A 26,824-nucleotide genomic window follows, 5' to 3' on the forward strand; every position below is an offset into this window, starting at 1 on the left:
TATTTAAATATATATTAATATATTTATAATTATTTAGTTCTATCTCTATTATACTAAAAATATTATCTTAGAGAGGCTAATTCTTCTTCTTACTATTATTATTAGAATTATCTTCTTTCTTTAGAGATTTAAGATTATTAAATACCTTATAGTTCTTAATATTATAAGCCTTTAATAATTAACTAATTAGTGCTTCCTTATCTAGTAGTCTTTCTTATTTCTTAATTACTTCTTATAATTAGATTTTAATTACTTTAGTATAGTATAAGCCTAAGTATTATAGCCTTTTTATCTATAATTAAAATATACTTAATTACTTTAATACTAGACCTTTTATTTATATATCCCTTTCCTTAGATAGTCTAGGGATGCTATAATAGTATTTAGAGTAATATTTATTAGATTAGGTTAGTAATTATTAACTTTACTAAATAATTAAAATTATATTTAAGTATATAAAGTAACCCCTTATTTATACTTAGTAAAATAATAAATTATATTATTAAAAGAAGTTAGTTTATTATAATCTTCTATCTAATAAGTATATAGAACTAGCTTTAAGTTAGTAATAAACTTTTAAATTAATATATTATTAGGAATTCTAGACTTAATATATTTAGTAGCTTTAATAAGAGAAGTAATATATAATTATACTATTTAATTTCCTTAAGTATATTTTTTATATTCTTTCTAATATTTATTCTCCCCTCTAATTTTACTAAAGTTATCTTAGATCTATTATTTAAAAGTATCTAAAGTAGTAATAATAGCTATTAGATTATATTTAATCTTTTATTTATAAGTATTTTATTACTTCTTAGCCTAGCCTATAAGATAATATTTAACTATAGTAATCTTTTTAAGTTTAGTAGTAATCTTTTAAGTAAGAGTCTACTTATTATAAAAATATTTATTAATTCTCTTAAGTTATTTTATTATAGTATCCTTACTATATTTACTATTATATATAGGGATAGGCTTAAGATTAGAGATCTTTTAATATAGCTTATTTACTTTAGTAATATTTTAAGAGAATATAAAAAAATTAGAAGTAAGAGATATAGCTTTTATACCCTCTTTTAACTAAATATAATCCTAATAATTATACTTAGCCTAGAGATACTTAATTATCTAGATATATAACTAGGATATTCTATTATAAGTATTCTTATTAGTTAAACTCTAAGTAGCTAGTATAAACTATTCTTAAAATTAAGTATAGTCTACCTTAAAACTATTACTACTAGTAGTAGACTAGGTTTAAGAGGTCTCTATACTAGAAGATATAGATTTAATATTATTTATTTTATTAATAAAGAAGGATAGTTAAATTAGGGTTATAATTTCTAAGTTATAATTATTAATATTATTTTAAAATTATTAGAATAAATTTAATAATCTAAATTTATCTCTTCCTCTAAGGTTATAGTATTAAATATATCTTTATTACTTTCTAGAAGACTTAGGGTAGTTAATAATATTTATTATTATAATATTATATTAGGGAAGAGCTAAAAGATATCCTATAATAAATCTTTACTATCTTTAGTATCTAGATTAATCTAAGGAGGTTAAAATAGTTAATCTAATATATATCTACTAGTCTAAGAATAAAAAGGATAAAATATTTTTATTAATATTATATTATTAGTAGTATTCTTAATAGTATTATAATTATATATTATAGTTATACTATAGTCTAGATTAAATCCTTTAATAAACCTTTTAAACCTCCTTAGTAATTAGGTATTAAGTAATTACTTAATCCAGATATACTACTAGATAGGATAATATTTATTATAATAGGAGATAGAGTCTTTAAATTATATAAGGGTAGGGGGTAGGCCTGTAGGTGCCCTATATATATTATATTAATATTAAAGGGCTCTAGCCCCCCTTTTATAGTTCTACCTAAGCTATAAAGGAGAGTAGTGATCTAAATAATTATATACATAGTTATAATGATCACTAGATACTGCCATATGTTCATAGATCATATCAAACCTCAGAGTAGCTGTCGATATCACAATATTTAAGAAGAATTAAGTCTTATAGAAACTCCCTAGTATAAATTACCTAGAAGTAGGGGATTAGTTTATCTTTAAAATAAATCTTCTTAATACTCTTCTTTAGTATTAGAAGACTAAGTATATAATACTTACTACTTATAGATATAATTAGAAGAAGGCTTAAACTAAGAAAAAAGGAAAAAATTCTATCTTTACTTTTAAGATATAGAATCCTTAAATAATCTAATTATAGTTAGAGCTATACTAATCTTATAAATTTAATTATAGGAAGAGTATAATATAGCTTTAGATCTCCTTAAGTAAGTAGCCCTTATACTTAAGAAGTATAGGTACCTAGATAATATAGATAGTTAGGATAAGGGAAGGTTAGGTCATTATAGGTATATATTACCTAGGCATGCTAGTAATTATTATTTAATTATCTACCAGATACCTAGATATCTTATACAGGCTTTACTAACTAGACCCACCTGGTGATTAGTTAAAATTAAAGCTGTTAGTTAAATATCTATATCCTATTTCATTTACTGTTTTAGGCAATTCCTGCTAGCTATATCATATGATTACTAGCTAGGTGGTGTGTGGCCGTGTGGGAAGTGGCGTGGCTGGAGGTATCAATTGGTAAAAATTTATATTGGCCAGTTTGTACGTTCAGTCCGCCGTAATAGAAGAGAATTTCCTATAGAAAGGAAGATAAGAAGCGAATTAGGGACGAAAACTAGGGACTACTATAGTACCTAGACACTAGGAGGGGCCAAGGGGATTCAAACAATGAAAATAAGATACAAGGTTAAGTAGTAGTGGGCTTCCTGACTGCCATCCTATCCCTTCCCAATGACCAGCCTACCGTAGACTATGATAATTGGATGGGCAAGTGGACGGAGGCTAACTATTAGAGACAAGCAATATCAAGAATTGGGGAGAAAGGTGTGTCAAGTATCGAAGAAGATGATGAAAAATTGACTTGCGGGGTATCTACAATCAGCAAGAGTTACCACAAATTCAGCGCAAACCAAACAGCTGTGAAGACCATGGCCAGATGCTGCTTCTGCGCTCTTACAACCCCTGCGGACAAAGCGCCCGCGGAGCTTACTGACGGCACTGTCGTTGAAGATGCACCTGTCGGCGCCCCAATTCTTGCCCCGGAGCCATCAGCTACAACCGACGTAACCGGATGAGCAACCTGGGTGGCACTGGGAACTGAATCAGTTCCAACGCCAATTTCCAGAATGTTGTCCTTTGTCGAGTTGAAGTTTGTGTTGGCGATAGATATCTCGTTGTTGGCTATGTCGTATACGACATATGCACTGCGCAAGAATGTGTCACCCAGAACCGCAGTACTGTCTCCGGCGGGGACAATTCCAAAGATACATGCACGTGCACCATCCCGAAAACGAAGGTCGCCCGCGTCCAGGAGAAGTTCGTCAATCATAACCGTGATATTCGGAGATGAAAAAGTATATGTTATATTCATGTTGTTTCCCGCCAAATTGCATGGCAGGTAACCGACCCCGCTTGAAGGTTCATATGCGACGTTGAGGTCACGATATATGTCCTCGACGATGGAGTCAGGAAGATAGGTCAAAGAGCTGCCGGAGTCGAGTAGTACCGCCGCCGGTAAGGCATCCGATGAGTAAGTTTTATGATGCGACTCCGAGTCGAACGCAACTCCAGTCAATGCGATCACAAACTCCGAGTATCGTCCGTTGACCTTTTGTATGGGCAAAGTCTGCAGCTCTCCGAGATACTTTTCTGTATTGACACCCCCGAATAATATTGATCCCGTGTTCGATTCAAGGTCATTTAACCAAAGGCTGTAGGCGTTGGATTTGATCAATCCCTGATCGACCATTGCTCGCGGAAGGTTTGGGTAAGCGTCTTTGCCGTACCGGCCCACCTGAACCTCATTCGATGGATAGCCAATTCCTAGCACGCCTTCTATACCAAGGGAGACAGAATTAGTTCCCTACACTGAAGCAATGCAGGTACATGTGGAGCGGAAATTCGCCCAATCCCAGGCTGGGCCGACTCACCTGAAGAACTAGACGAGTACCCTATTCCAAATTGCAGGTTCTTTAGTGTTGACCCTCCAATATGGAATATATCAGTTGCATAATCGCCCACGGCGCCGGTCCCATCAGCGTATGAAATATTGAAATCAGATGAAACATAGGCATATGTTGATGAGGAAGCAGGGTCATAAGAACCGGATATGTTGCAGGAATCGCTCGAAGCCGAGCACAGTGTTGAATTAGCCGCGTTGCACCATAAATCGCTACTCCCAGTGTCGAGAACAAGGCGCAAGGCCTGCTCAGGGGTGCCGAGAGTCACGTTGCAAAAGTACAGAGTTTCCTGGGTGACTGTAAATATGCACCAGAAAGTCAACTTCCGGGGGTGCTTTACTCACCTCGTTATCGAGCGTTTGGCCGATTGTCTTGTCTCTTTTCCGCCGAACTCGGTCCCTCGCCACAGGGTCTGAAATAATGCTACGCTTGATATCCAGTGAGACCACAGCAGGAACATCCCTCTGATGCAGTGTTAAGCAGGCACCATGTTTCACCGTCAGACACACAATAAAAAGGAGAGAGAATATGTGCCGCATGATTGGCCCGCTATGATGCTATCTCGTCCAACTGCCAGAGTTGCTAGTTGGGGGGGGTTCGCCTGGGCCCAGACTGTACAAAGCCGCAGAAGCTGTAGAAACTCAGTCATCAGCAGGTATTGAGATGATAGCACACATCAGCTGAAGGTAGTCTTGAGGGCTACAAAGCCTAGGACTCCCTTGGCACATACTCCCGTATTGCGCCCCTCGGGTGACCTAATGGCTATGATAGAAGTGACCTACTCTTTGTGATATGATACTGCCAGTATTGCTCGCAGACAAATACGATGTGTCAATCACCTTCATGTACCAGCACAATAAGGTGAACAGCAAATCATACATCGCTTTGCCCAGCTTTTCAGGCCAGAGTTGCCCGAGGATAGTACACTCGGTCGACCCAGCGCAGTCGGGGGACCGGATAGGTACCAATTTCAAGCATCATAAATATCATGGCGTGTCGGCTGCTGTCGTCATCAATGGTGGGCCCCTGGTCGCTTTCAGACTTTCAGTAAATTTATGGTTCCAATGGGAGGGCTGCTAATAATCCGGATGATCATCAGTTGAATAAGCAATCCAGTCCCCACTTTAAGGATTCGGCGTACTCCGTAGGATCGATTAAGAACCTGGAAGCCTAGCCCACGAGGCCTGGGCTCCAGCCATCGCCGCAAACAGCTACTATCGGGGAATGCGGAAACTGATGTTCCGATACTGCTCATTGAAGTTATTATTCAATGTTCAAGGTGCGCCTAAATATTCTGTCATATTCTGACTAGGATTTTTAAAAATACTACAGATACGCACAACCCTGCCAGTAACACATAACAATATGTTACGTAGCATGTCCAGTTGCTGCAATATTTGAATATTAATACCCATTGCTGGTGGTTGCGTACCCTCAAAATACCCCCCTTATGTTTGGGGAAGTCTGTTTCTATCTATTATTAAGTGAATACCCATTTGGGCAGTACCTACCTTTAAGGCACTTTGCTTCTCGATGGAACCATGTGTAAGAGGGACATGTACGGAGTACACTGCATGCTCCTGGTAATGCTCCCACTTGCCGCTACCACTTGTCTTCTGCCCCTCTGACTCCATCTGAGCCTCTTTCGTGCTCTCCACGCAACGAACCTACCTACCAGTCTGGCTCTGTAGGCAGCAGCCATTATCCAGTATGGATGACGTATCCCTGCCAATATAGATGACGTACCTCTCTACAGTTGTGAAGTGAATTGAATCACAGGCCAGGATGTTCTCTAAAGCATATATCGCATTTCTTTCACCAACCCAAGCGAGATCTAATTAGCTATGCACATGTTCATGCAGATATATATACACACATATATATGTATGCCTCTTATTGCATAATCAGCAGTTGAGAAGTACCTAGCCAGGCAATAGTGGTGGGTAATTCTCAATAGTGGCCACCCATTATGAACTGACCACCAGAGTATGACTAACTGAACCTACATACGTACCCGGCAGAGCACGATGACAACGTATGTGAAGGGCTAAATCAAACCCATGGCGACTTTGACTTGCTTCATTGTCAATTCAGCGTTGGCCCGCGCGGCTTCAGAACCCTGTTCTGCTATAGAATCAAGGTAGTCAGTCTGATCTCCTACAAGTGAGAGATACTTCTCCCTTATTCCCTCAAGGTGATTGGATAACGTTCTTGCCAGATGTTCCTTCAAAGCGCGAAGACTGGCTGAACGGTATTCCATGGCTATCTCATCGCAAGTTCGTCCGTCGAAGTGACTCAGGATCTCTATTAAATTCGCCACTCCAGGTCGATGCACTGGGTCATATGTTATGGTCAATTCCGAGTCTGTGAGCGCAGCATTGATTTTCTTGGAGATTTCTGCGGGCGAATCCGTAAGAATGATCCTTGAGCGTCCGTCGGCATGGGACTTGGACATTTTCAATGTCGGTTCTTTGAGGGACATAACCCGCTTAGCAGGCGCTATTGATAGCCGTCAATTTCCCAACACAGGACCCTTCCGCAAGAAGCAAAATCCACTTACATATAATTGCCTCGGGTGACGGGAAAATGGGCCCATATACATGATTAAAACTGTTCGCAGTGTTCCTCGAAAATTCGAGGTGCTGCCTTTGATCGTCTCCGACAGGAACATGAGTAGCTCTAATCTACATCAGTAATGTGAAAATGCACCAATGATTGGGCGGCATACCTATGAACTAGAATATCCGCCGCTTGTAGAACAGGGTATGAGAACAACCCCAATCGCAACCTTGACCTCGCCGCCGAGTCTTCCAGATTTGCGTTATCAGGCAACTGAAGCTTGCTCTGGACGACGTCAGCTAGCTGTTCCTCCTGACCATTGGACCTGGTTGGCACTTGATCTGGATATTAACCTTCCACTGTGTCATTCGGGAGAGATATCCCATAGAGGCTATTGTGCACAAAATCCAAAACAGTTCGGCGTGCGCATGGACCTAACGATATGGTCAGTAAACTTTATGACTTAGATTCATACTGCATACGGCGGACTGGTAGAAAATCGTTGAGCGATTCGGGTCTAAGCCAACGGCAATGAGTGTTGCAAAGGTCTCTTTTCTCCAATTTCGTAGCTGAGAGGCGTCTTGTGGCACTGTCAACGCATGCAAGTCGACGATAGAGAAAAACAATCTTGTTCCCTCCTTCGCAGCATTTTGTAGCCGTACCCATTCACGCAAAGCTCCCAGATAATTTCCAAGGTGCGGTACGCCGGTTGGTTGAATCCCAGAGAATATGGTCTGATTGGCAGCTGAAGATGATTTCGCCGTCTCTGAGTTACTCCATCTGCGGAAAGCTTCTCTCGACGTCACAGGTTTCCCTGGATGAATGCGAGGTCTTCTTGCTCCACGCAGAACTCCGAGAACTAGACTGCTGTGGCAATTGGGTCCCTGCATATCCAATCTGTTGACCGGGATGGAAATTTTGGTGCAAACCGTATTTGTGTGATGCCTTTCTATTCTGAAAGGATATAATGCTTAGCACTCCGACAAAATATTTAAACCACGTGATATCAATACTACTTCTCAACTATCTATACTTCGAGCTCGTACTACACATAAGCCGGATCCTGATGACAGGTATACTGACACTGCCTTACGATTTGAATATCTCGTTGATGACTAAATAAAATTGCTGCGTGTGTATATGGCCCCAGAGAAAAGTTTGGTTGATTACCGAGATGCTAAGAGAATTATAAGCAGAGGGCAAACCAAACCTAACCACAACCATGAGGTCAACCCTTGCGAATGTCTGTCAAGGGGCTCTTGTTATGAGTGAAACGCTCATTTTCTAAAAGATCAAATACGGCGCTCTGATCTGATCCGTCACCCCGATGACCGAAACGTGAGAGGTACGGTTCAAGCGACTTCTCGATATCGGGCAGTGCTTCATCCATGTTCCCGGCCACATCTAGATTTAACACTCCGTAAGCATATAGACTTGACACATTCCGGTCAGGCAGTAAGTATAGCGGGAGGAGGCCATACCGAGGCTTTCATGATCCCACACATTTGCTTTCATACCAACGCCATAAAACGCATGTTTACGTAAAAAAGCCAGCCATGCCTGTACAGCTTGGGGATGCCCATCTTTGATCTGAATCAACCGGCGGAGGGTTATCCGCTCGAAGTTCTCCTGACTTTTCTTGTGAACGAAATTGCTTCGCGGGAAAGTCCAGCGCTCAACGATCCGTGGTAGAGGAACCGGCCCAGAAACAGGAAGTTCCAGGTAATATGCAGCGCGCACAGCAAAATCAGCAAAAAACTCCAAGTTGCGAACGCTATAAGACCTGAGTTGAAGATCGCAGACTGGCAGACCAAATTCAGGTTTCCGCCGAAGTGGCCGAAGATACAACGCTTGTACGCTCCGCGGGAGTCGGGCCTTCTGACCGACACTGTCCAAGCGCTCTGACCTGATTACCGATGAGCATGGTGGCGCAGAACAGATTGCCTGCAGAGAACTAGATTACCAACCATTCTTTGACACCTGAATCTGACGAAGACGCTGGATTCCTCGATCTGAGCATGGTTTTGTTAGTCCAGGGACTCTACCAACTAGAAATGAATCCAACAGGTGAAAAAGGCATCTCTAACAATTCTGAGCTTATGACCGAATCGCTGCGAGACTCAGACGGCCTAGAGTTTGCGACGTCCAGCTCGGCTGAAGAGGCGATGCTGCGAGAGGCGGATACGGCGAACTTTTTTCAGTAAGATCAGCTTCACAGAGCACACTTGTGAAAAGGGAAATCACTGCTGAATACCTTCAGATGTCCAGCAGCTCGTAAGTAAAAACGTGGACCGAGGGAAATTGACATAGTGTATGTGGGCAGGATGACCGATAGGTAGCTTACAGACACAATCCTGTCAACTTTTGCGAAGTTGCGGAGATACCTTGGCTTTTCTGCCAGGCACAACTAAAGCAGAAGGACCAGTCAATTAGATATTCTGCTGACCGCCTTGTCTACCTTAGGTAACTCTGCCCTCAATCTAGTACCAAAGTGACATTATTATCCGGAATATTTACATGTTGCTATACTTAACTACGTCCATCATTATTGTTTGCTGAGTGCTCACCAGGCAATTCAAACTTTATAAGTCAATTTACCATCACATCAGCTGGTGGATGTTCTCCACTGTCTTCCACATAGTTGTTCCTGCCCCATACCGACAGATATTCTACACCATTGCATGCGTCAACTGCAGTCGATCATTGTATCCTATCTTTTATGGCATAGTCTGTGATCCTTGAAGAACTATCAGCTTTACTTGCCGAACTCTCGAATTTGGAGGATATATCTGGCTGCGCGGCGCGCATGTACCTAGAACAGAAAGAGTAGTGAAATTGTGCAGCAATAAGGTCACACCTATAGCCTAGCTAGCCTGTCCTCAAGTCAGTGGCTGAAGCAAGCACATGATGGTGAAGCAGATTAATATTACCAAGCCTAAGAAGCACCTGTTATTCTGAATTCCTATTCTGTTTTGAGTGATGTATTATCGCACCTGAGGCAAGTTACCACTGCTTGATTGGAGTTCAGATAGTAAGCTGATTTATAGTCATGAAGGAGAATGAGGACTTACATCCTCTCATTTCACGGTTAAAACAGGCTGTCGTATGTGGAGAGAGTGAATACCTTGGCCCTCTGGGATCCACAATACCTCTGGGATTGGCGCTTACCTCTTCATAGTTAGGGTAACCTAGAAAATACTTTTGAGCATTGAACGCATCTAAACAGAAAATGTGGAACTTCATTTCCTCACCTCACATTTCCACTGACTAGTCTAACCCAGAGCACAGAATGTTGCCAGAAGCACCAAAAAACAAGTCACTATACGAAGAGGCTGTTGAAGCTTTCTCATTCTTGAAGGAACGTCTACCTGAAACTCTAAAACATCCTCGTGTTGCAGTTATTTGTGGCTCCGGTTTAGGAGAACTCGCAAATACCATCCATGATGAGCCGCGAGCAGAATTTGAATATTCTTCCATACCCCATTTCCCTTGTCTGACAGGTAAAAATGAAGCCTTGAAGTTCAAAATCAACCTGCTGTTTTCTGACCTCTGAAGTGCCCGGACATGCGGGAAAGCTCGTCTTTGGACTACTTGCCAACCATATCCCAGTTGTTCTCATGGTGGGCCGTGCACAGTGAGAGCCCTCAATTTCATTTCCCCGCTGATCATTATTATTGAAAATCGTTAATGTTTTATTTCGCATGCAGCTACTATGAGGGTCACTCAATACATCAAGTGACATTTCCAATCCGAGTTTTTAAGCTTCTTGGAATTGAGACTATTGTTTGTGAGAACCCCGCGCTCTCTCCGGCACGAGACATAAGAGACATATTTAGTAATCGCGCACAAATAATTAGTAACGAACGCCGCCGGAGGCCTCAATACCGAATATGCGGTTGGAGACATCGTGATCATCAACGATGTATGTCTAATAAACATGTAAGGATGCTGCAAGCTAGGCATACTGACACTGTCGAAAAAATTGCAGCACATCTTCCCTGCAGGATTCGCAGGAACACATCCCCTGCGAGGGCCAAACCCGGAGGAATTCGGACCCAGATTCCCTCCTCTGTCTGACGCATACGATCTCGAGCTCCGTCGTCATGCACACCAGGCATGGAAAGCAGTGATGAGCGAAAACAGTAAACGAAGACTACACGAGGGTGTGTATGCCTTTGTTGCGGGTCCTAGGTGAGTAACTATTCTCCAGGACCATAAATTCGTATGCAGCCATACACTAATCATTCGCAGTTACGAAACTCGAGCCGAGTGTCGTATGCTTCGCCAAGTTGGGGCTGATCTGGTTGGCATGTCAACCGTACCAGAAATAATCGTCGCGAGGCACTGCGGCATTAGGGTACTGGCGTTCAGCTTGGTAACCAATAATGCGGTCCTCTCTCCAGTTCCCCGAGGAGATGATCATCTTCTTCAAGCTAAGGACGTGAGGGAGCTGGATTCCATATTGCAAGAAGGCAAGGCAAACCACGAAGAAGTCCTCGAAGCTGGCCGCACAGCAGCCATCGATATGCAGGTAAGCCTCCGCATTGAGCGGCTAATATGTATGGATTGGTATTGATAGGGTAGCAGAAACTCGTCGTGAGGGCCATATCAAATGTCCATGGGGGCCGATAGTGTCCACTCTGTGAGTGGATCGACGATTCAGTCTGCCTCAAGAAGCAAATGCCACGATTGGGCAAGAGCAACTTTCTGAGACGATCGTCATGACAAGACCCCTCAGAAGTGGCTAGGAAATAGCAAGTCAGCAGAATAACTCGACCGTTTGTATCGAACCCTTCACTGAATTTATATCCTTCAACATTTGCGAAATTTGTCTTATTTTTTTTGACGGTTTCTTTTCGCACGAAGGTTACTGTAGAATGATCTTTTGCCGCTTTGCTTCGATTTTTGAATCTCCCTGTATTTGGAAGCAAAGCGTTTAGTTTCCGATTCCAAAGCTAAGGCATCTTCAACGAAGGTCTTCTTGCGGTCTTTCTTGGCAATGCGACCGCTGAAGAATTCCGTTGGACCCTCGATGATTGTTCCCAACTGAGAATATTTTGGAGGCTGTGCCTTGCCGCCTTCTTTCTTGTAATGCCTCTTGGGATCTAACACAGAACGCATCCTGATGAGTTGAAGATCTCTTTTGAGCTCTGTTGTCAATTCTGTCTTTGGAAGATGGAACCAATCGGCACCGGCGGTTGGCTTTTCCTGTAAAGACATTAGCAAAGAAACATCAATAGATCACAAGGCGAGCTCATGTGAGGAGATTATGCTCAGAGTAACTATGAAAATTTTGCTCTCATTGGCGCAGCGCAGCCCAATACGGACTGTTGAAGCTGCATCAAGGGCTTACGCAGTGGGAAATTTTCCTCATAGCATGTATAGAGAAACGGCGGGACAAGACAATCAAGAATCTTACCTTATGTGTTGAGGAGTTGACAGAAGCCTGCTGGGTCTTAAGAGTGGACAAGCTCTTATTAGATAAACTCATTTGCAGCGGATCGATGATGCGTTTCGTATCAGCCAAGGCAACATCGTCTCGCTGCGCAATATAAGATTGTAATGAGGAGTCCGTTGTTAACTTCGGAATGCTGCAATAACCACACCATCAGCAACAACTCAATTGACCTTGAGTGATAAGGAAGACTCTTACTTCAACAAGGGCTTTCCAGATTGGCCAATGGCTTGGTCCTGCGGAGTGCTCGTCGGCTGAACTTTACATGTTTGCAATCGAGACTCAGCCTCAAGAAGCAGCTGCTCAATATCTTGATCATTCAAGCCACCCTCTTCAAGAGATTGCAGTGCAACTTTACCACATGCTTCTACTTGCATATTCGTGGGAACGTGGTGAAGAGGAGATAAAGCAAAGCAGTGAGGAAAGATTTTAGAAAGAATTTATGGTGGAAAATCCGAGTCCTATTTAGCTGTGTTGGGGATAGTTAAATCCCGTGATCCAAGGCTATTAGTCATCATAAACATTCTGACTGACGGCCCGATCCAAGTACTTATTTAAACATGTCTCCAGCACTCCATGCCAGTATCTCAGGCGACTGCTCTTTTAGATATGGATCTAAAGCGTATGGATTTATCATACACATACACGTACAATTTGGTTTTGTTCTTGATCCATTAATAGGAAGCAGTCACTCTAAATTATTCCGGCAATAGAGATGCAAACTCTACTCCATATCTAAAGTACTCCATACACTATCAAGAATCTAAACTCATCTTGTGTAGGGTACCTTAGTCTTGCCCTCATCTTAAGGTACCGTACCCCATGTAACGTTATTAATGACCTTCGATACCGGCGGAGGCCGCACAACTTAAAAGGTAGCTGTAGGTGGTTGGGCAAACCAGCAAGAGAGGGCTATTATAGGACGGAAGAACATAAGATTGGTATCAGATCTCATCCTCAAACTGCAGGCAAATATATTGGACCATAATTACAGACACATCAATGAGAAAGATATGAGACTAGGGGTAACCAACTCGTCTCCACGGCATCACCTGTTGCCTTTGAGCGAAGACACCGCTTACCCCTCAATTGTATCTGGCTGAAATGTTCAAACAGCTCAGAATTGAGTTTTGTCGCAGTAATCTTGCATGGTGATATGTGTCTTTATCATGTTCAGTTTGTTATTGATCCATCGAGGTCCAAGTTAGTGGAGCGTGGACCCTACCTAGACTGTAGACAGTAAAACAGCACACATAGTGCATACCTTACCTGTCGGTAGGTACATAGGTACGGTGCGTAATGCTTGGCGCCTGTTTCAGCGCGCTCCTTTGACGTCGACATCTTTGTAGCAACCCAAGTAGTAACATTTCGACAGTTCGCAATCTATCGCAATACTATTCTGCATCTCGGACACGGCGAAGAAACTTGACGTTTGCTGTTTTGATAAATTATATTCACAGGAATCGGAACCGCCTACCGCGTCGCACCGTCAGTCACCCAGCAACGCCTTTGGGAGAAACCTTCGCGATACACCCACTGTTATCTCAACGTGTTGAAGTACTTCATTTTCTGTACTTGCCGCTTCGGTTTATTCGTCGTTGCCAGAAAATCTCAGACATGGAACAGTCTTCGCAGAGTACCGGACAGCAGCAAGGTAGACAGCAGCCAGTTTATGACACCAGGAACGGCGGACATTATGGTGAGTAGTATCTGTCCATAGAGATCCTATGTTCTCAACATCTCATCAAATGTCGAAATTAATTCGTTGTTGTAGGTGCCAGTGCTGCGGTATGGTGGACTCGGATCAGCACAACCATTATCTAGCTCGTGATAGAAACTGACTTGCAATATGACAGCTTTCAGCGCAGGGGTATGCCCCCGTCGCTGAGCTTTATACGGGAACATGGGCGAATGCAAGTAACCAAACCTAGTGATTTTCATTATACTGATGATTGGAAAGGTCAATCAAGGGCTACAAGGCACAGCCCGCGACATACTAACGACCTACTGGCAACACATTATCAACCATCTCGAATCGGACAATCATGACTACAAAATTCACCAATTGCCACTGGCCCGTATAAAAAAGGTCATGAAGGCAGATCCTGAGGTCAAGATGATATCCGCCGAAGCGCCTATATTATTTGCGAAAGGCTGCGATATCTTCATTACAGAACTCACTATGCGGGCTTGGATACATGCTGAGGATAACAAGCGACGCACGTTGCAAAGATCAGATATCGCAGCGGCCTTATCCAAATCTGATATGTTTGATTTCCTCATCGACATAGTGCCTCGTGAAGAAGCAACATCGCATGCGAAACGATCGAGCCAGACAACCGCAGGTGCTGCAGGTTCCTCTACTGCGACAGGTGCCCAACTGCCGCCTTCTCAACATGGTGTTCAACATCCTCCGCACCATATGGGGCCCCCAGATTACGGTTCTCTGGGGCAGCATGGCATTGGACAAGACCAAGAATATCGACAGCCAACGATGTACGGGGGAGCCGTTCAGTCGGATCCAACGGCCGCGTATGGACAGCCGCAATCCCAAATCTTTGAAGGAATGTACAATCCTTACCCACATCTTCCGCCACAGCAGGTATGCCAAAACTCTACTTAACGTTTTTGAAGTCCGCTGTGCGGCATTTCGGTACGCCATTCAGCTAACCGTGTTCATTTCGAAAGTGATTATTTGCAGAGGTTCAGTCTTCATGGACAGGTTAACAAGTATATTGGAAGTTCATTGTCACGGCGCCGTGCTCATTTATTTTTGTTACTAGTATTAAGATGGATCTTGTGCCTATCACTACCATGCAGTTTCCAAATGGAATCAGAAAAAGTGGTTCCCAGTATGCTTAACATCGACTCCGAGCCCTAATTTAATTTAAGCTAGAAGTAAGAGGTTGGTTGGGGAGATGGCTTGGTCAGTCAGTGAGAAAAATCTCGAGACATCCCAATTTTGAACGTTTCAAGATTTTTTGCCGAACCTTGAGGAAAGTGTTGTGAACTTATCAATCTTTCCCGAACTTTGAACAGTGCGTGTAAGTCTGTAATATAATTAGTAACTGGCCCCTCCGGGATATTTGGCCATGGATAGACGCACTTTTCTAAGAGGATAGGGCCATTGATAGCATCCACGCGGCCATACTTCTTATTTCTCGTAGAAATATCGTAAAACTCGTCCGTATTATCCGCCTGCATTAGATGCACAGTCTGTTGCAATTCGTCGAGGTTCTCCCGAAGAATGGGAACACCCAAGCTGTCAACAAACTGAAAGAGATATTCAACATCTTTCGCAAGGGCCATCACTCCATTGGGATTGATGCTTTTTACGTCTGAGGAGAGCGGTTGTGCCTGTCGAGAGAGCGGGGATTAGCCAGTTCTTATATCAAGGGATTAATATTGTATTACCAAGATCATGTTCGCCGCATGGCTGAGAGCATCGAAGTATATGAGTTCCTTGATTTCTGTTGGGAGACCGAGCAATGTTGAGTTCATTATATTGGACAGAAATCGGGTCAGCGTTTGCATATAGTTGCTGGGCTCTGTCGGAGGCGTGAGTGCCATCCAGTCATACTCTGCAGTTTCAATGAGATCATCAATTTTGGAATTGACGACCTCAAAAATTCGCTTTTCTGCTGATTTTTTGTTGCTTCTGAATTTCTCCGTTGCTCTTAAGGATATCGGACCGCCCGCAGCACCTTGCGATCGAGCCGCGGCGAGAAGCTCCTCGAGCTCACGGCACGCAGATTCAAAATGCTCCAGATTGATTAAGATCTGAACAATCTGGCCCAGATATTGCGAAGAAAGACGCTCAACAAGCGTATCGCAAACTTGGTTTGAAAGAAGCTCATCCAAAGCCTGTGACCGTCAGAATGTACTTTCTATGTTTACGGGCTCATGTGTGACTGACATCTTTGAGAGTATCATCAATCATATGCGGATGCGAGAAATCTTCATTGGCGAAGAAATAAAACTGGTTTAAGAAGTTGCGGATGTCGATGCAACACAAGGGATACATCTGAGAAAAAGGCAGAACACATGGAAACCTATTGAAGTTAGTGAAGGGATCGCAATTCTCACAATCGAGACTGTTGGATATACACTTGCTCCTCCCTTGGCTTCTCAGGATTGTACCAGCTGACATTGAGGACCTTGTCATACTCATCCAACGATTGTATCGGCATGGGCATATAATCGTCCGTCGATACGATCTTACGATTCAATTAGCAAGGACAAGTTGATCATGATATTGCAGCATACCTCCTGGAAGTCATCACTGAATCTTTTTTTGAGAAGTTCGGCGTATCTCTTGAACAAAGTCAAGAGCAATTCGTCAAATTTTCCAACGGAGAACTCCCATGTCTGTGTCCAGCTGTGGTCAGTAATGGAGGAAGGGCAAAAACATCAGCGGCAGCTCCGAAGTCATGGACCAACATTCATTGTTTGCATAAATAATGCAACCAGATTTTTGATTTTGAGCAAACTCTCAGCATTATCAACTTCAGGAAGCGCTTTTGAAATGAGGCCCACAGCAGTCTGGCACATTGAATCCCAGAGCTCATCAACCTAGTCACACGCATTAGACTTCATGCTGAGCAAATGGTCAGGAGAAGGGTGACTCTACGTCGACAGATGACCTCAAGTCTGGCACTCTCTTCATGGTAGCACGCTCTACGATGGCAAAGCCTGCCATTTCTTCTAGAAGGTTGTGTAGGCAAGCCCCGTCCTCGTCAACCAAAGTTATTGAAGAGGGAATTAGAAGCTCTTTTTGTCGGCGACGGGTATTAGCGTATTCCGTCCGAAACTTGTCCATCTGCCCCAGTGATTGATGGATGTGTAAACACTCAAACAGGGGGGTGAAGTCAACCTGCAGTTCCTCATTCTGTAGTAAATCATATTCTTCGTGCTCATCCGACACCAGCTCAATAGCAGAGTTCAGTTTGAAATGTCTGAGGTATGGTAGTTTCTCTGCCCTCTCCTTTTGTCTTGTCTTCCGGCATTCTGTATGGTAAAGAGCTATTTCTCCGAGAAACTGAGACATCTCGCGGATTCTGTAAAGCCAAGTATTCAGGTCAGATAGCACGGCCTCCGCTATCGCTCGTTGGGTCGCTGGTACTGAGCGCTGAATCATGTCGGCGATTTTATATTGGGTCACGTCCTTGAGGTGCACATTTTGGAGTTCCTCGAGCGCCCGTAAAGCCGCATAGTGGTTTTTCTTGGCTAGCAGATCGTGAACTTGATTAGCCAGGCGTAGCACCTCCAAGCAGTCCTGGATGGCGCGAGACGTCTCATCAATATTCTGTCGATGACTGCGCGACTCTACCAGAGCCTTCTTTTGTTCGGCGAGACGTTCGGTGCTAGCTTGGATAGATTGGTTCAGGTCAAGGATCTCCGCGGTCAAGCTCACTGTTCCTTCTCTGATACGCAGAAGGTGATTGATTGAAGATACAAATTCCTGATGGTTTGTGTTGCATATCGTTTCTATTTCGGCTTCTTTATCGCTGGCGAACTTGGACAGGGACTGCAATAATTGAGACGTTCGATTGCCGACGCTATACTCCCTGATTGAGGGGATCAATTGATCAATATAGTCCGTGTCCGATGGAGAGATGATGATCTATGATGCATGGAATTAGCGCTTGGATATGGGACGCATGCTACTTTGAACTAACTGAATTCAGCACATGTGATGGTTCACTACGCGAAGAAACCATTGACGGCATATCCCATGTATCAATATCCTCGTCTGCGCAGCCTTGATCGTCAAGTAAGGTCGTGTAAGGATGGTCGGTTGCTAATATAGGCGAGCAGCACGGGTGCCCTGTATCAGGTATAAAGCACGAAAAGGCAAATTTATGTTGATGCTTTGTAAGCAGTGTGCAGGCACGTAGATGACCAAGATGGTTTTTTGCATGTGCTATGAACTTTTGTATCTTATCTTTACCTCTACAGTAGAAAGCTGGCTAAGGGCCTACGTCAGGATAAAGGAAAGGAGCTCCATTCTTGTCATGGTCCGTGCGCTTGTCACAAGCACTAACTATTTAGGATTACTTTACTTTAACCCTAAAACAACAACAATGCTAACAATATATACATGAATATGTCGAAAGTATGGAGTGAACAACTGAACATCCTCAGTCTACGAACTAGCTATGAACTCCTCACTTCGCTGGTTCTATCTGTATGATCCTGGTCTCCAGACTTATTTTACTGGAGTACAGAAGAGGGTAGCCGTCTATCGAGTGCGATGGGTTTAAGAGCATCAAAGAAAGAAAATGAAAACCAGCCTGCCTTGGGCAAGTGCACCAGCATCATGTATGGCCAAGTAGGTGTCTTTGAAAAGATATATAGTCCTACATATAACTAATTAGCTTCATTAGTTGGGTTGGGTTAATATACCATGAAATACTAGTCAGAATTACTTTCTATAAGAGTAATAAGTAGGCTCCAACATGACCACCCCTTTTACTTACTCTTTTTCTAGGCGCTATCATTTCTTATACACCCTAAACATGATGCAGATCATGCAATATTTGTGTTTCTCTTGAAGCTATTAACCTGCTCAAACTATCGCCTTTAAAAAGGTGCTTTGACATTAACAGCATTTCTGTCATAAATGGTAAGGCCTGAGAAGACAATATATGATATTCATTTTTCTTTTAGAAATTGATATATTTAGGGCTTGTTTACCCTGTTGATTGTTATTATATCACTCATGTGCGATGACAAATTGTATACATAGTAGCCCCGTTGATGTCGCTGGGGCGTTGCTCTCATCTTCTCATGCTGTCCCTGTCAACAGTTTTATCATTTCCTCTTCAAAACTTGCAAAGTCAGGCCTTTTCCCCATGCTCTTCTAATGTTTGAGACAAGTGCCACTTCTTTCGATTCCTACCCCTTCCCTTCTTGAGGTGCAATTGCAAATATCTTTAATACACTTCGCAAATTGCTTATTGACTTCAGAAACGGCAGTCATACTATTGCTGAAGGCTCAGTAGCTTGATATTGTTCCCTGACAAGACGCCAGTTCGTTCTCTTGTAATGAGGGCCAACAACTCCTCTCGTGGGTTGAGCAGTCCCTGTTCGACGAACGATGGAATCTCGCCCAATGGATCCCCCGATACCAAGCTTACATCCTTCTCACCCGAGGATGTACGATCTAAAGGGCGTCCTGAAACCAGTGTTGCTACCTCCCTCGGCGACGCCGGATTCCGCAGGCTGTACACAGTGTAAGTGCACTATGAGACGAATATACTTCTCTGTTAACACTGCTTAGGCACCCAGCCGATCCATTTCTGGTGCCGCTAAACACATCTAATCGCGTGCAGCTGTCCCCAACCGCAGCAAGCTTCACCCCTATTGGAATAGCCGGCAGTACTGCCAGTGATATCCAACTTCGCGGCCGTTCGAATATCGGCTCCTTGAACGCTCAAGCTAATGTTGAATTCCGCGGAGCCAGAAACGGACCGGGGGGAGTATATGAGCAGGGCCTACCGAATTATGGGCCTATTGGCCGTGCTCCAATCGCTCAAAAAGGCTGCCCAACTGGCATTTCCGCCGGACATTTTGACGACGACAGACGTAGCCGCGCATTTGTTATTGAAAATGTTCCGGCCAGTCTTAACTTCATGTCTTTGGCTGGCTTCTTCAATGTAAGTTTTCGAATTAGCTGCTCATGTAGTAGAATGCTAACTCTGCAAAAGCGTCGCGAGTTTGCAACTCTCAGAGGACCAGTCCTTAATGAACTCAGCTCCTTGGGCAAAGTGTATGTTGCATTTGCAGACAGTCGTGAGGCGAAAAAGGCAATCGAGAAGGTTCGCCTTCTTCGACCTGAATGGCGTGTTTTTCCACTTACTGCGAAGGAATATGTGCAGCATTCCGAACCATCTCTTCTCCAACAGACATCAGATTATGAAGGGCATTTGCTTGTGTCTGTGTACTACGACAGCCGAAACCCCACTTTCAATTCGCATACTGTAGCGCGCTCCCTCCAAGCACTTGCAACGACGTTTGGGGACCTCAAGGCATTCGATCTACTTCCCAGGGGACAGGACAATGTCAGCGAGTTCCACCTCGAGTTTCATAACACGCGTGATGCTGATAATGCAATGGTGACACTGAATGGCACCACAGTTGATGTAAGTGAAACATTTCGTATCAAGTTGCTTTTCACATTACGATTTCCCCACGGTCAGCTTAGTTGCATGTCTGAGAATACTGATACATCATTTGACAAAGGATTGTATTCTGGAGATTGCTCTGTTCAAGCCCGACGTCACCGAAGACAGGCCATTCAATGTTCTGCCGAGCCCATCTCCAGTGAAGGACGGAGGCTCACGCTATGGTACTTCATACCACAGAAGCTCACCCTCTGCCCCAACACGCCCGTTCAGAACGCCTTATATGGAGCTTAGCCCCACTGGCCGCTCCACTGTGCCTTCAGGAGAGCACGCCGGTCTTATGGATTGGATGTCCAGGGCAGGAGAGAAAAACTTGCACTCGCCTCGGCGCGAGATCAGTCGTTATCCTGATGCCCGTGTCATTAGCCAAAATGCCGTTGATATCGAAAGAATTCGCCTTGGCTTAGATGTCAGAACAACTGTATGTATGACTGGTCATGCTGCCATCGTCCAGGGACTGACCTGCTAAATTTTCAGATCATGCTCCGCAATATCCCGAATAAAATTGATCAAGTAAGTCCAACGCTTGTCAACGGAGCGGCATGGCATCTAACATGCTTAGACTATGCTCAAGGCGATCGTTGACGAGACCAGCCACGGGAAGTATGACTTCATGTATTTGCGTATTGGTAAGAAGGAGCACTCTTGGTTTGATTTCAAGATGAAGCTAACTTCCAGCCTTCTAGACTTTGCGAACAACTGCAAGTGAGTCAATTACTTTACCCATGCACAGCTTCTTGATCATACTCACATTATTCCCAGCGTCGGATATGCTTTTATCAATTTCGAAGACGTAAGTCATATGGAACAGTTTGGCCCCTATCCCTTAAAAAATGTCTAACAAATTGCCAGCCGATTGATATAATCGATGTCAGGACTTCTCCCCTCCCTCTCCCCCGTCGCCTTCTAGCCACCCATTTTACTGAATAAACAATAGTTTGTCAAAACGCGAGCCGGGCGTTCCTGGTACGAGACCCCTCTACCCTCTCTGTTAACATACGCTGACCATCAATTAGGAACTGCTTTAACAGTGACAAAGTCGCGGAAGTTTCGTATGCTAGTACGTGCCACCTGTTGAACAACGAGGTTGGGTATTCTGACTCCTGAATACAGCGATTCAGGGCAAAGATTGCCTTATACAGAAATTCCGAAATAGTTCGGTCATGTTGGAACATCCATCGTTCCGTCCAAAGGTTAGCGCGGCATAATCAACATGAAGCTAGATAACGCGAAAACTAATAGAGAGTGTAGATTTTCCACACCGGCACTGGGCCTCTTGCTGGCACAGAAGATCGTTTTCCCGGACCAGACAATCCTTCGAAAATGCGTCGCAGCATCGAAAATGCTGAACATATTGGTAAGTTCATATATCTCTAGGACAATATGACGGTTTGCTAACAAATCATCTCACCAGGATTGTTCGCACCACGTGTCGGACAGCAATATAGGGACGAACAACGTCGACGCCGTTCACAATTCGATCGTGGGACTACCGCTGCTGAACGAGAGATCGTATATGTCCAGACAGTTGCTTCACATCCCTTCGGTGTCAATGATGGCCTGAGAAGTGCTCCCTGCACTTATCCTACATCAACCATATGGTACGATCCGACGATCTCTGCGCGTGGTCCAAGAACATCCTAGTGCAAATATCGCCCCAGAAAGCAACCGTTCTTCGAGCGTGCCTCTGGGCCCTGAAGTCCAGGAAAATAATTGATTGAAATCGCGAGACAATACTTGCGAAAAAAGTGTCGATTGGGACTTGACCTCGCTGGCGATGCAGGACCCTTCATGAACTCGTCTTACCCCACTAACTTCTTGTGCCGAGTACGGCAGACACTCGGAGAATGAGATGACCGACTTGTCTGATTCACAGGAGAGAACCATTCAATGCCCTGGTTGGCACGCAATATGGGGTCTCAGTTCGAGTCCAATGTTGGGTTCATCTCCATTTGGAAGCCCATCTCTGTGAGATTTAGGTGTCTTTCCTCCAGGTGTCTATTCTGAAATAATGATCAAAATTATGTCTGCTCCTTTAATTCCCTTTTCTTTTCTCCATCTCTAGGAGAGATTAAAGTGATCAATTCATGACTTGCCCTTTTTCTTGATTTGTCTTCATTTGTAGACTGTCTCCATCTGAAAGGACAAATAGCCTACCTGATCGCATTTAGTTGCTTGCATGAACGGCATTAATTTTCTGCAAACCGTATGCGTGTTGGTTGCTCGATGTCGTCGATCAACTTCGTGATGAGAGCATGATTTTCCGGGTGTGGGTGAAGTACTATTCCTTATCTAGCTAGCAGGTTGAGTTCACTTTTAGAAAATAAAATACTAAGCTGGTCTACAAAGGGTATCGAAACCATGGCGTAGATTCTCTTCATCATTATTCTATTTTCTTGATACTTTTCTCTCTCTCTCCTTTTTTTCATCTTGTATTTCTTTTCTCTTTCTTTACTACTTGCTTGCTTTCATCCTCTCCATTTGGTTCTTTACCTGCATCACGCCCGTTCCCGGCATCGTCTCGTTCCTAATGAGAAGCCCTCATGCAATGGATTTGAAAAGCCGGTCATAGTATGTTCCGCACAAGAGCTTTCTAGTTAGCATTATTCTTCAAGATTCATGAGCCTCTCGTTGCCATCAGAGTACTCTAAAGAAGGAATGGATGTCAAAGAAATCATAGCTTTACATTCACTGCTTCATTTAGTTTTCCACCGAAATAAGAATCAGCACGGAAACACGAAATGGTGGAAATGGTTGTCTATCTTGAAACGCATCACTCTGAAACTCGCTAAGTCATTGGAGACCGATGCCTTCCATACTGTTCGCCTATATAAAGAGCACCTGGCTTTGCATGTCATTCCACAATGTTACCTGTAAGTCACGCTATCAAGGTCTATCACGCTGCCATTGCTTTCTGATACCTTGATTATTTTTCAATGACTAAACATGTATCAGAGCATTCTCGACAGTCATAGCCGACGGCCAGTTTTCTACAATAGGCACAGTGCTAGTAGCTGCGCTTGCTCGTTTAACTAAAGCGACAGGAATAGATATGGAGATGAACTCCTTCCATCGAAATAAAATGGCTTTTCGGCCGTCGACTTGCCTTAAGAATTTGCAACAGGAGGATGTGGGAGAAGTTGTTTCTCGGCTGAGCGAGTCTTTTATCCCTGTTCCAGGCTCTCAGTCTGACAAGCAAGATGGTTTAGAAGAACCGAATAGGCACCAGAAGGAAGCAAGAGAAACTGCCACTGTCGCTGTGAAACCTTCGGGCCAGAAAAAGAGGAAGAAGAACGCCATCGATGATCTTTTCAATGGGGTCCTGTGATCATGCTGGCTGCTTAGAGCCAGATATCATTCAAGTACTTGCGGACCATCCAAATTCGGAATGTATCAGTTAAGAATAAAGTATGCCCAATTTGTATCCTCATAGCAACTCGGTTAACGACAAGCAACTGAATGAAACGCATCATTGCCAGTTCAAAACTTGCGACATGTTCGCTGTAGCCGGTAAATTGATAAATAGATGGTTGAGAATAGTCCACGCCAATGTATAGAGATATTTTGGTGAGAAGACTGTCCAGATGAAAAGATGTGTCCGTAACATTGTACAAGCCGCCATGACGGACATCAAAGACATTGCAGCATGGAAGGTTAGGAGGGTTCTATGACCGTATCTCTCCGCAAAGGTTGGATTTGAGTAGAGAAGTCGAGCAGCGGATGCCCACCATATGGGCCCAGCCCAATTGCTTATGAATGTCAAGACTCCCACCAACACAACACTATAACTGCCAATCCCGTTGTATGCGTTGGAAAGATCGACAGAAGATATTGCATTCGAACCTCCAAATGCAAAAAAGGTCATATTCTGTGAAAGCAAGGACGTAATGGTCACTTCAGTAGCGCTCATTTTCAGAGAATCAAGAATTATAGCCTGTAGTCGAAACATCAAAAAGACCGGGATATTAACCGCTTTTGACTGCGTTATCAAGAAGAGGGTCAGGCTTTCATGAAATATAGTGCCCAGCGGAATCACTAATGTTTGTCAGTAAAACCCCACGCGGCAGTAATTAGTCAACACTCGCCTCCTGTTAAAGAAGATCGTTTCTGCGTGGCATTCATCATACAGAACGATGTCACTACTAGTAGGGCAATTCCACAGAAGACGAGCCTTGCGGGTAGAATCAGTGGCATCTCTTCAAGGCTTTTCTGTATGGGCGACAGGAGGGACTCGTCAAGAAGCTCGGGTGAGTCGGACGCCACGAAAACCAGCTTGAAAAAGAAGGCCGCTATTGTCGTCAGTATAGCTGCAGAACGCCAGATATTACTCGGGGGCGAATTGAGGCAAAGGCGTATGCATGTATCAAAGTAAGTCAGTATAATCAAGGCCCACAAGATGTTCTGATGCCGAGGAAACAAATTTCGCGCAATATCTGGCTCAGCAGCAAATTTTTGGCCTGTTTGATTCCAGCGTCTGAGAATCCGATAAGAGATGGCCAGCCCAACTGTCATACATCTTGCAATTGGTGAGAACGAGAACTGAGCATCTTTCGAGCCATACCATGGGCGGAGTGATTTTATGTGCAAATAGACAGCCCATGCCGTGATGACCCAATACCAGAATTGTTGCTCTTCCTCCACGTAGCTGCTGGCAAACATCATACCACTGTAGCTTATGATGCTCAACATGAGAAACGTCACAGCATCGCTGGACTTCCGGACCAATCCATATGCTGAAAAAAAGGAGAGTAAGACGGCAAGAGCCGCGACGAACAAGCCCAAATAAAGTCTTGTTGTATTGTATTTACTGGCAGTGCTGCTCATCACTTCCTGGGCAGATCTTAGAACCTTGAGCAGAGCCGATTCGACATCTGGCAGATTTGTTCTATTACGCCCCAGTCCGTGGACCAATTGTAGTGCTTGAAACCAGGCACACTGAACTTTGGCAGGACCTGTTGGCAACTGCTTGTCGCAGCCGTGAGGAGGGGTAGTTGCTTCAAGATCTAGATCGGGAAAGGTCCCCTTCATTGCGTTAAGCATCTGCTTGGCGTTTCGAAGCAGGATATCAATTCTGTGAGCATCTAGAGCCAAGAGGCAACATGTCAGTTTGGAATACGTTACGACGAAAGGAATTGACGACATTACCATTATTCCACATCATTAGAAACTCTGGTATGAAAATGCCGAGACTATTCAGCGGAATAGGTAAACCCAAGAGCCCTGCCAGAGTCGGCGTGATGTCCATCTGCTCGACAGTCCGATAGTATTGCAAGTCGCTAAATGCTTCAACCGGACTGTCTTCGGGGCGTCTTTTAGTCTGAAACTTCGGTGAAATGAAAAGCAAGGCGGGCGAGGTTTCTCCTGGTGACGAGCCACCATGATTCCCGGCATCGTTCATGCCATGATCTCCGCACAGAACAAACAGGGTCGATTGAAGATATTCCTGTTCCTCCATTGCGGCATAAATCAGAGCAACGATCGAGTCCATCTCTCGTTGCTTTGTCATCATATGTCGACTGCGATATTAGGACACAACTCGGAAAACGAAGTGAAAGTCGAATGTCTCACCTCTTAGGGCCAGCTTTGTGACCAATATGGTCCAATCCCAAAAAGTGCATTATGAAGGCCGACCAATCGCGCTCTGATAGCTCCCGCGGGACATGGCGAGTAACATTGTGATCTACTTCAGTGAAATCCTGTAGGTGTCTATTAATTATTTGACCCGTTTGTGTTTCTTCTGCTCGCTCATTGGTTATGACTGACCGATACGAAGAAACTCGTAGTCCCATCCGACCTATCAAAGATTCCGGGAAATAGCTTGATCCAAGTGTCATCCCCGTACATGACAAGCTGACCTCCCTGCGCCTTTATCTGCGCTAGCCATGTATCTTGATATGCGAGGGTAGAAGAGGTATCAGATTCTGCGATGTTCAATATCACGTCCAAGAAGGACGGCACGGAGCCAGTTGTCATGGCCTTGAGCCGTGGCATTGTGACCGTTGGAGAGCTGGCATGGGCCGTGAAAGGTAGCGCCGCTCCAGAACGGATTAGGCTGTTGAGCTCGAAATGCCTCAAGTCAGCAGCAGATTCCGTGGTAAAATCATTATGTGGCTTCTGGTTGACCTTTGGGTGAAAGAGAATCCGGAATTCTTCGAATAAACGAAATCACTAGCATTAAGGCTCAGCTAGGGATACAGAATTGAGCATTTAGATACAATTAGTCGTACCTGCGCAAAGCATCAATCACCATGAAAATCACTCTATCAAAGACTTTTGGTGCCACAGTGTCAATATTGGTCTCATCAAATGTGGCCAGTCCTGGAAGTAAAGACTTGTAGGGGAAAAATCCGGATGAAAATATTGAAATGGCTACAACAATGAGTATATTGGCGATTAGAATTGCCCGATGCTCCCATTTGAGAGCCATCTTGCAGGCTTCGATATCTTTGACCCGAGCGCCAGGGAGCACTAGAGTATTGAAACCTGTCGCATATCAATCGCGACTTGCTTGAGATTATGGAGCTCTCATAA

The 26,824-nt window shown here is 43.9% G+C and overlaps 4 protein-coding genes across 4 annotated transcripts; all 4 read right to left on the reverse strand.

Annotated features, from left to right (window-relative positions):
* Positions 1 to 3,021: 3,021 nt before the first annotated feature.
* Positions 3,022 to 7,542, reverse strand: ALT_0825 (putative aspartic-type endopeptidase opsB; the record flags this gene model as incomplete). The annotated part of the gene is made up of 8 exons (XM_033564552.2): positions 3,022 to 3,968; positions 4,064 to 4,382; positions 4,438 to 4,557; positions 6,162 to 6,592; positions 6,654 to 6,772; positions 6,822 to 6,937; positions 7,006 to 7,086; positions 7,135 to 7,542. 8 exons carry the CDS (start codon positions 7,540 to 7,542, stop codon positions 3,022 to 3,024), a joined length of 2,541 nt encoding a protein of 846 aa, XP_033420443.2.
* Positions 7,543 to 7,880: 338 nt separating this feature from the next.
* ALT_0826 (mitochondrial 37S ribosomal protein uS10m) lies at positions 7,881 to 8,672 on the reverse strand (the record flags this gene model as incomplete). The annotated part of the gene is made up of 3 exons (XM_033564553.2): positions 7,881 to 8,056; positions 8,134 to 8,558; positions 8,620 to 8,672. 3 exons carry the CDS (start codon positions 8,670 to 8,672, stop codon positions 7,881 to 7,883), a joined length of 654 nt encoding a protein of 217 aa, XP_033420444.2.
* A 6,406-nt stretch (positions 8,673 to 15,078) lies between these two features.
* On the reverse strand, positions 15,079 to 17,836 carry ALT_0827 (Rab GTPase-binding exocyst subunit SEC15; the record flags this gene model as incomplete). The annotated part of the gene is made up of 9 exons (XM_033564557.1): positions 15,079 to 15,157; positions 15,214 to 15,464; positions 15,522 to 15,971; positions 16,024 to 16,159; positions 16,215 to 16,324; positions 16,374 to 16,475; positions 16,548 to 16,679; positions 16,738 to 17,730; positions 17,786 to 17,836. 9 exons carry the CDS (start codon positions 17,834 to 17,836, stop codon positions 15,079 to 15,081), a joined length of 2,304 nt encoding a protein of 767 aa, XP_033420448.1.
* Positions 17,837 to 24,367: 6,531 nt separating this feature from the next.
* On the reverse strand, positions 24,368 to 26,284 carry las21 (mannose-ethanolamine phosphotransferase LAS21; the record flags this gene model as incomplete). The annotated part of the gene is made up of 5 exons (XM_089599044.1): positions 24,368 to 24,750; positions 24,808 to 25,374; positions 25,439 to 25,809; positions 25,862 to 25,989; positions 26,057 to 26,284. The coding sequence occupies 5 exons, from the start codon at positions 26,282 to 26,284 to the stop codon at positions 24,368 to 24,370; spliced, it is 1,677 nt and encodes a 558-aa protein (XP_089456708.1).
* Between the last annotated feature and the right edge of the window lie 540 nt (positions 26,285 to 26,824).

The sequence above is a fragment of the Aspergillus lentulus genome (genome assembly GCF_001445615.1).
Source record: "Aspergillus lentulus DNA, contig: Alt01, strain: IFM 54703, whole genome shotgun sequence".
Taxonomy (NCBI): Eukaryota; Fungi; Ascomycota; class Eurotiomycetes; order Eurotiales; family Aspergillaceae; genus Aspergillus; species Aspergillus lentulus.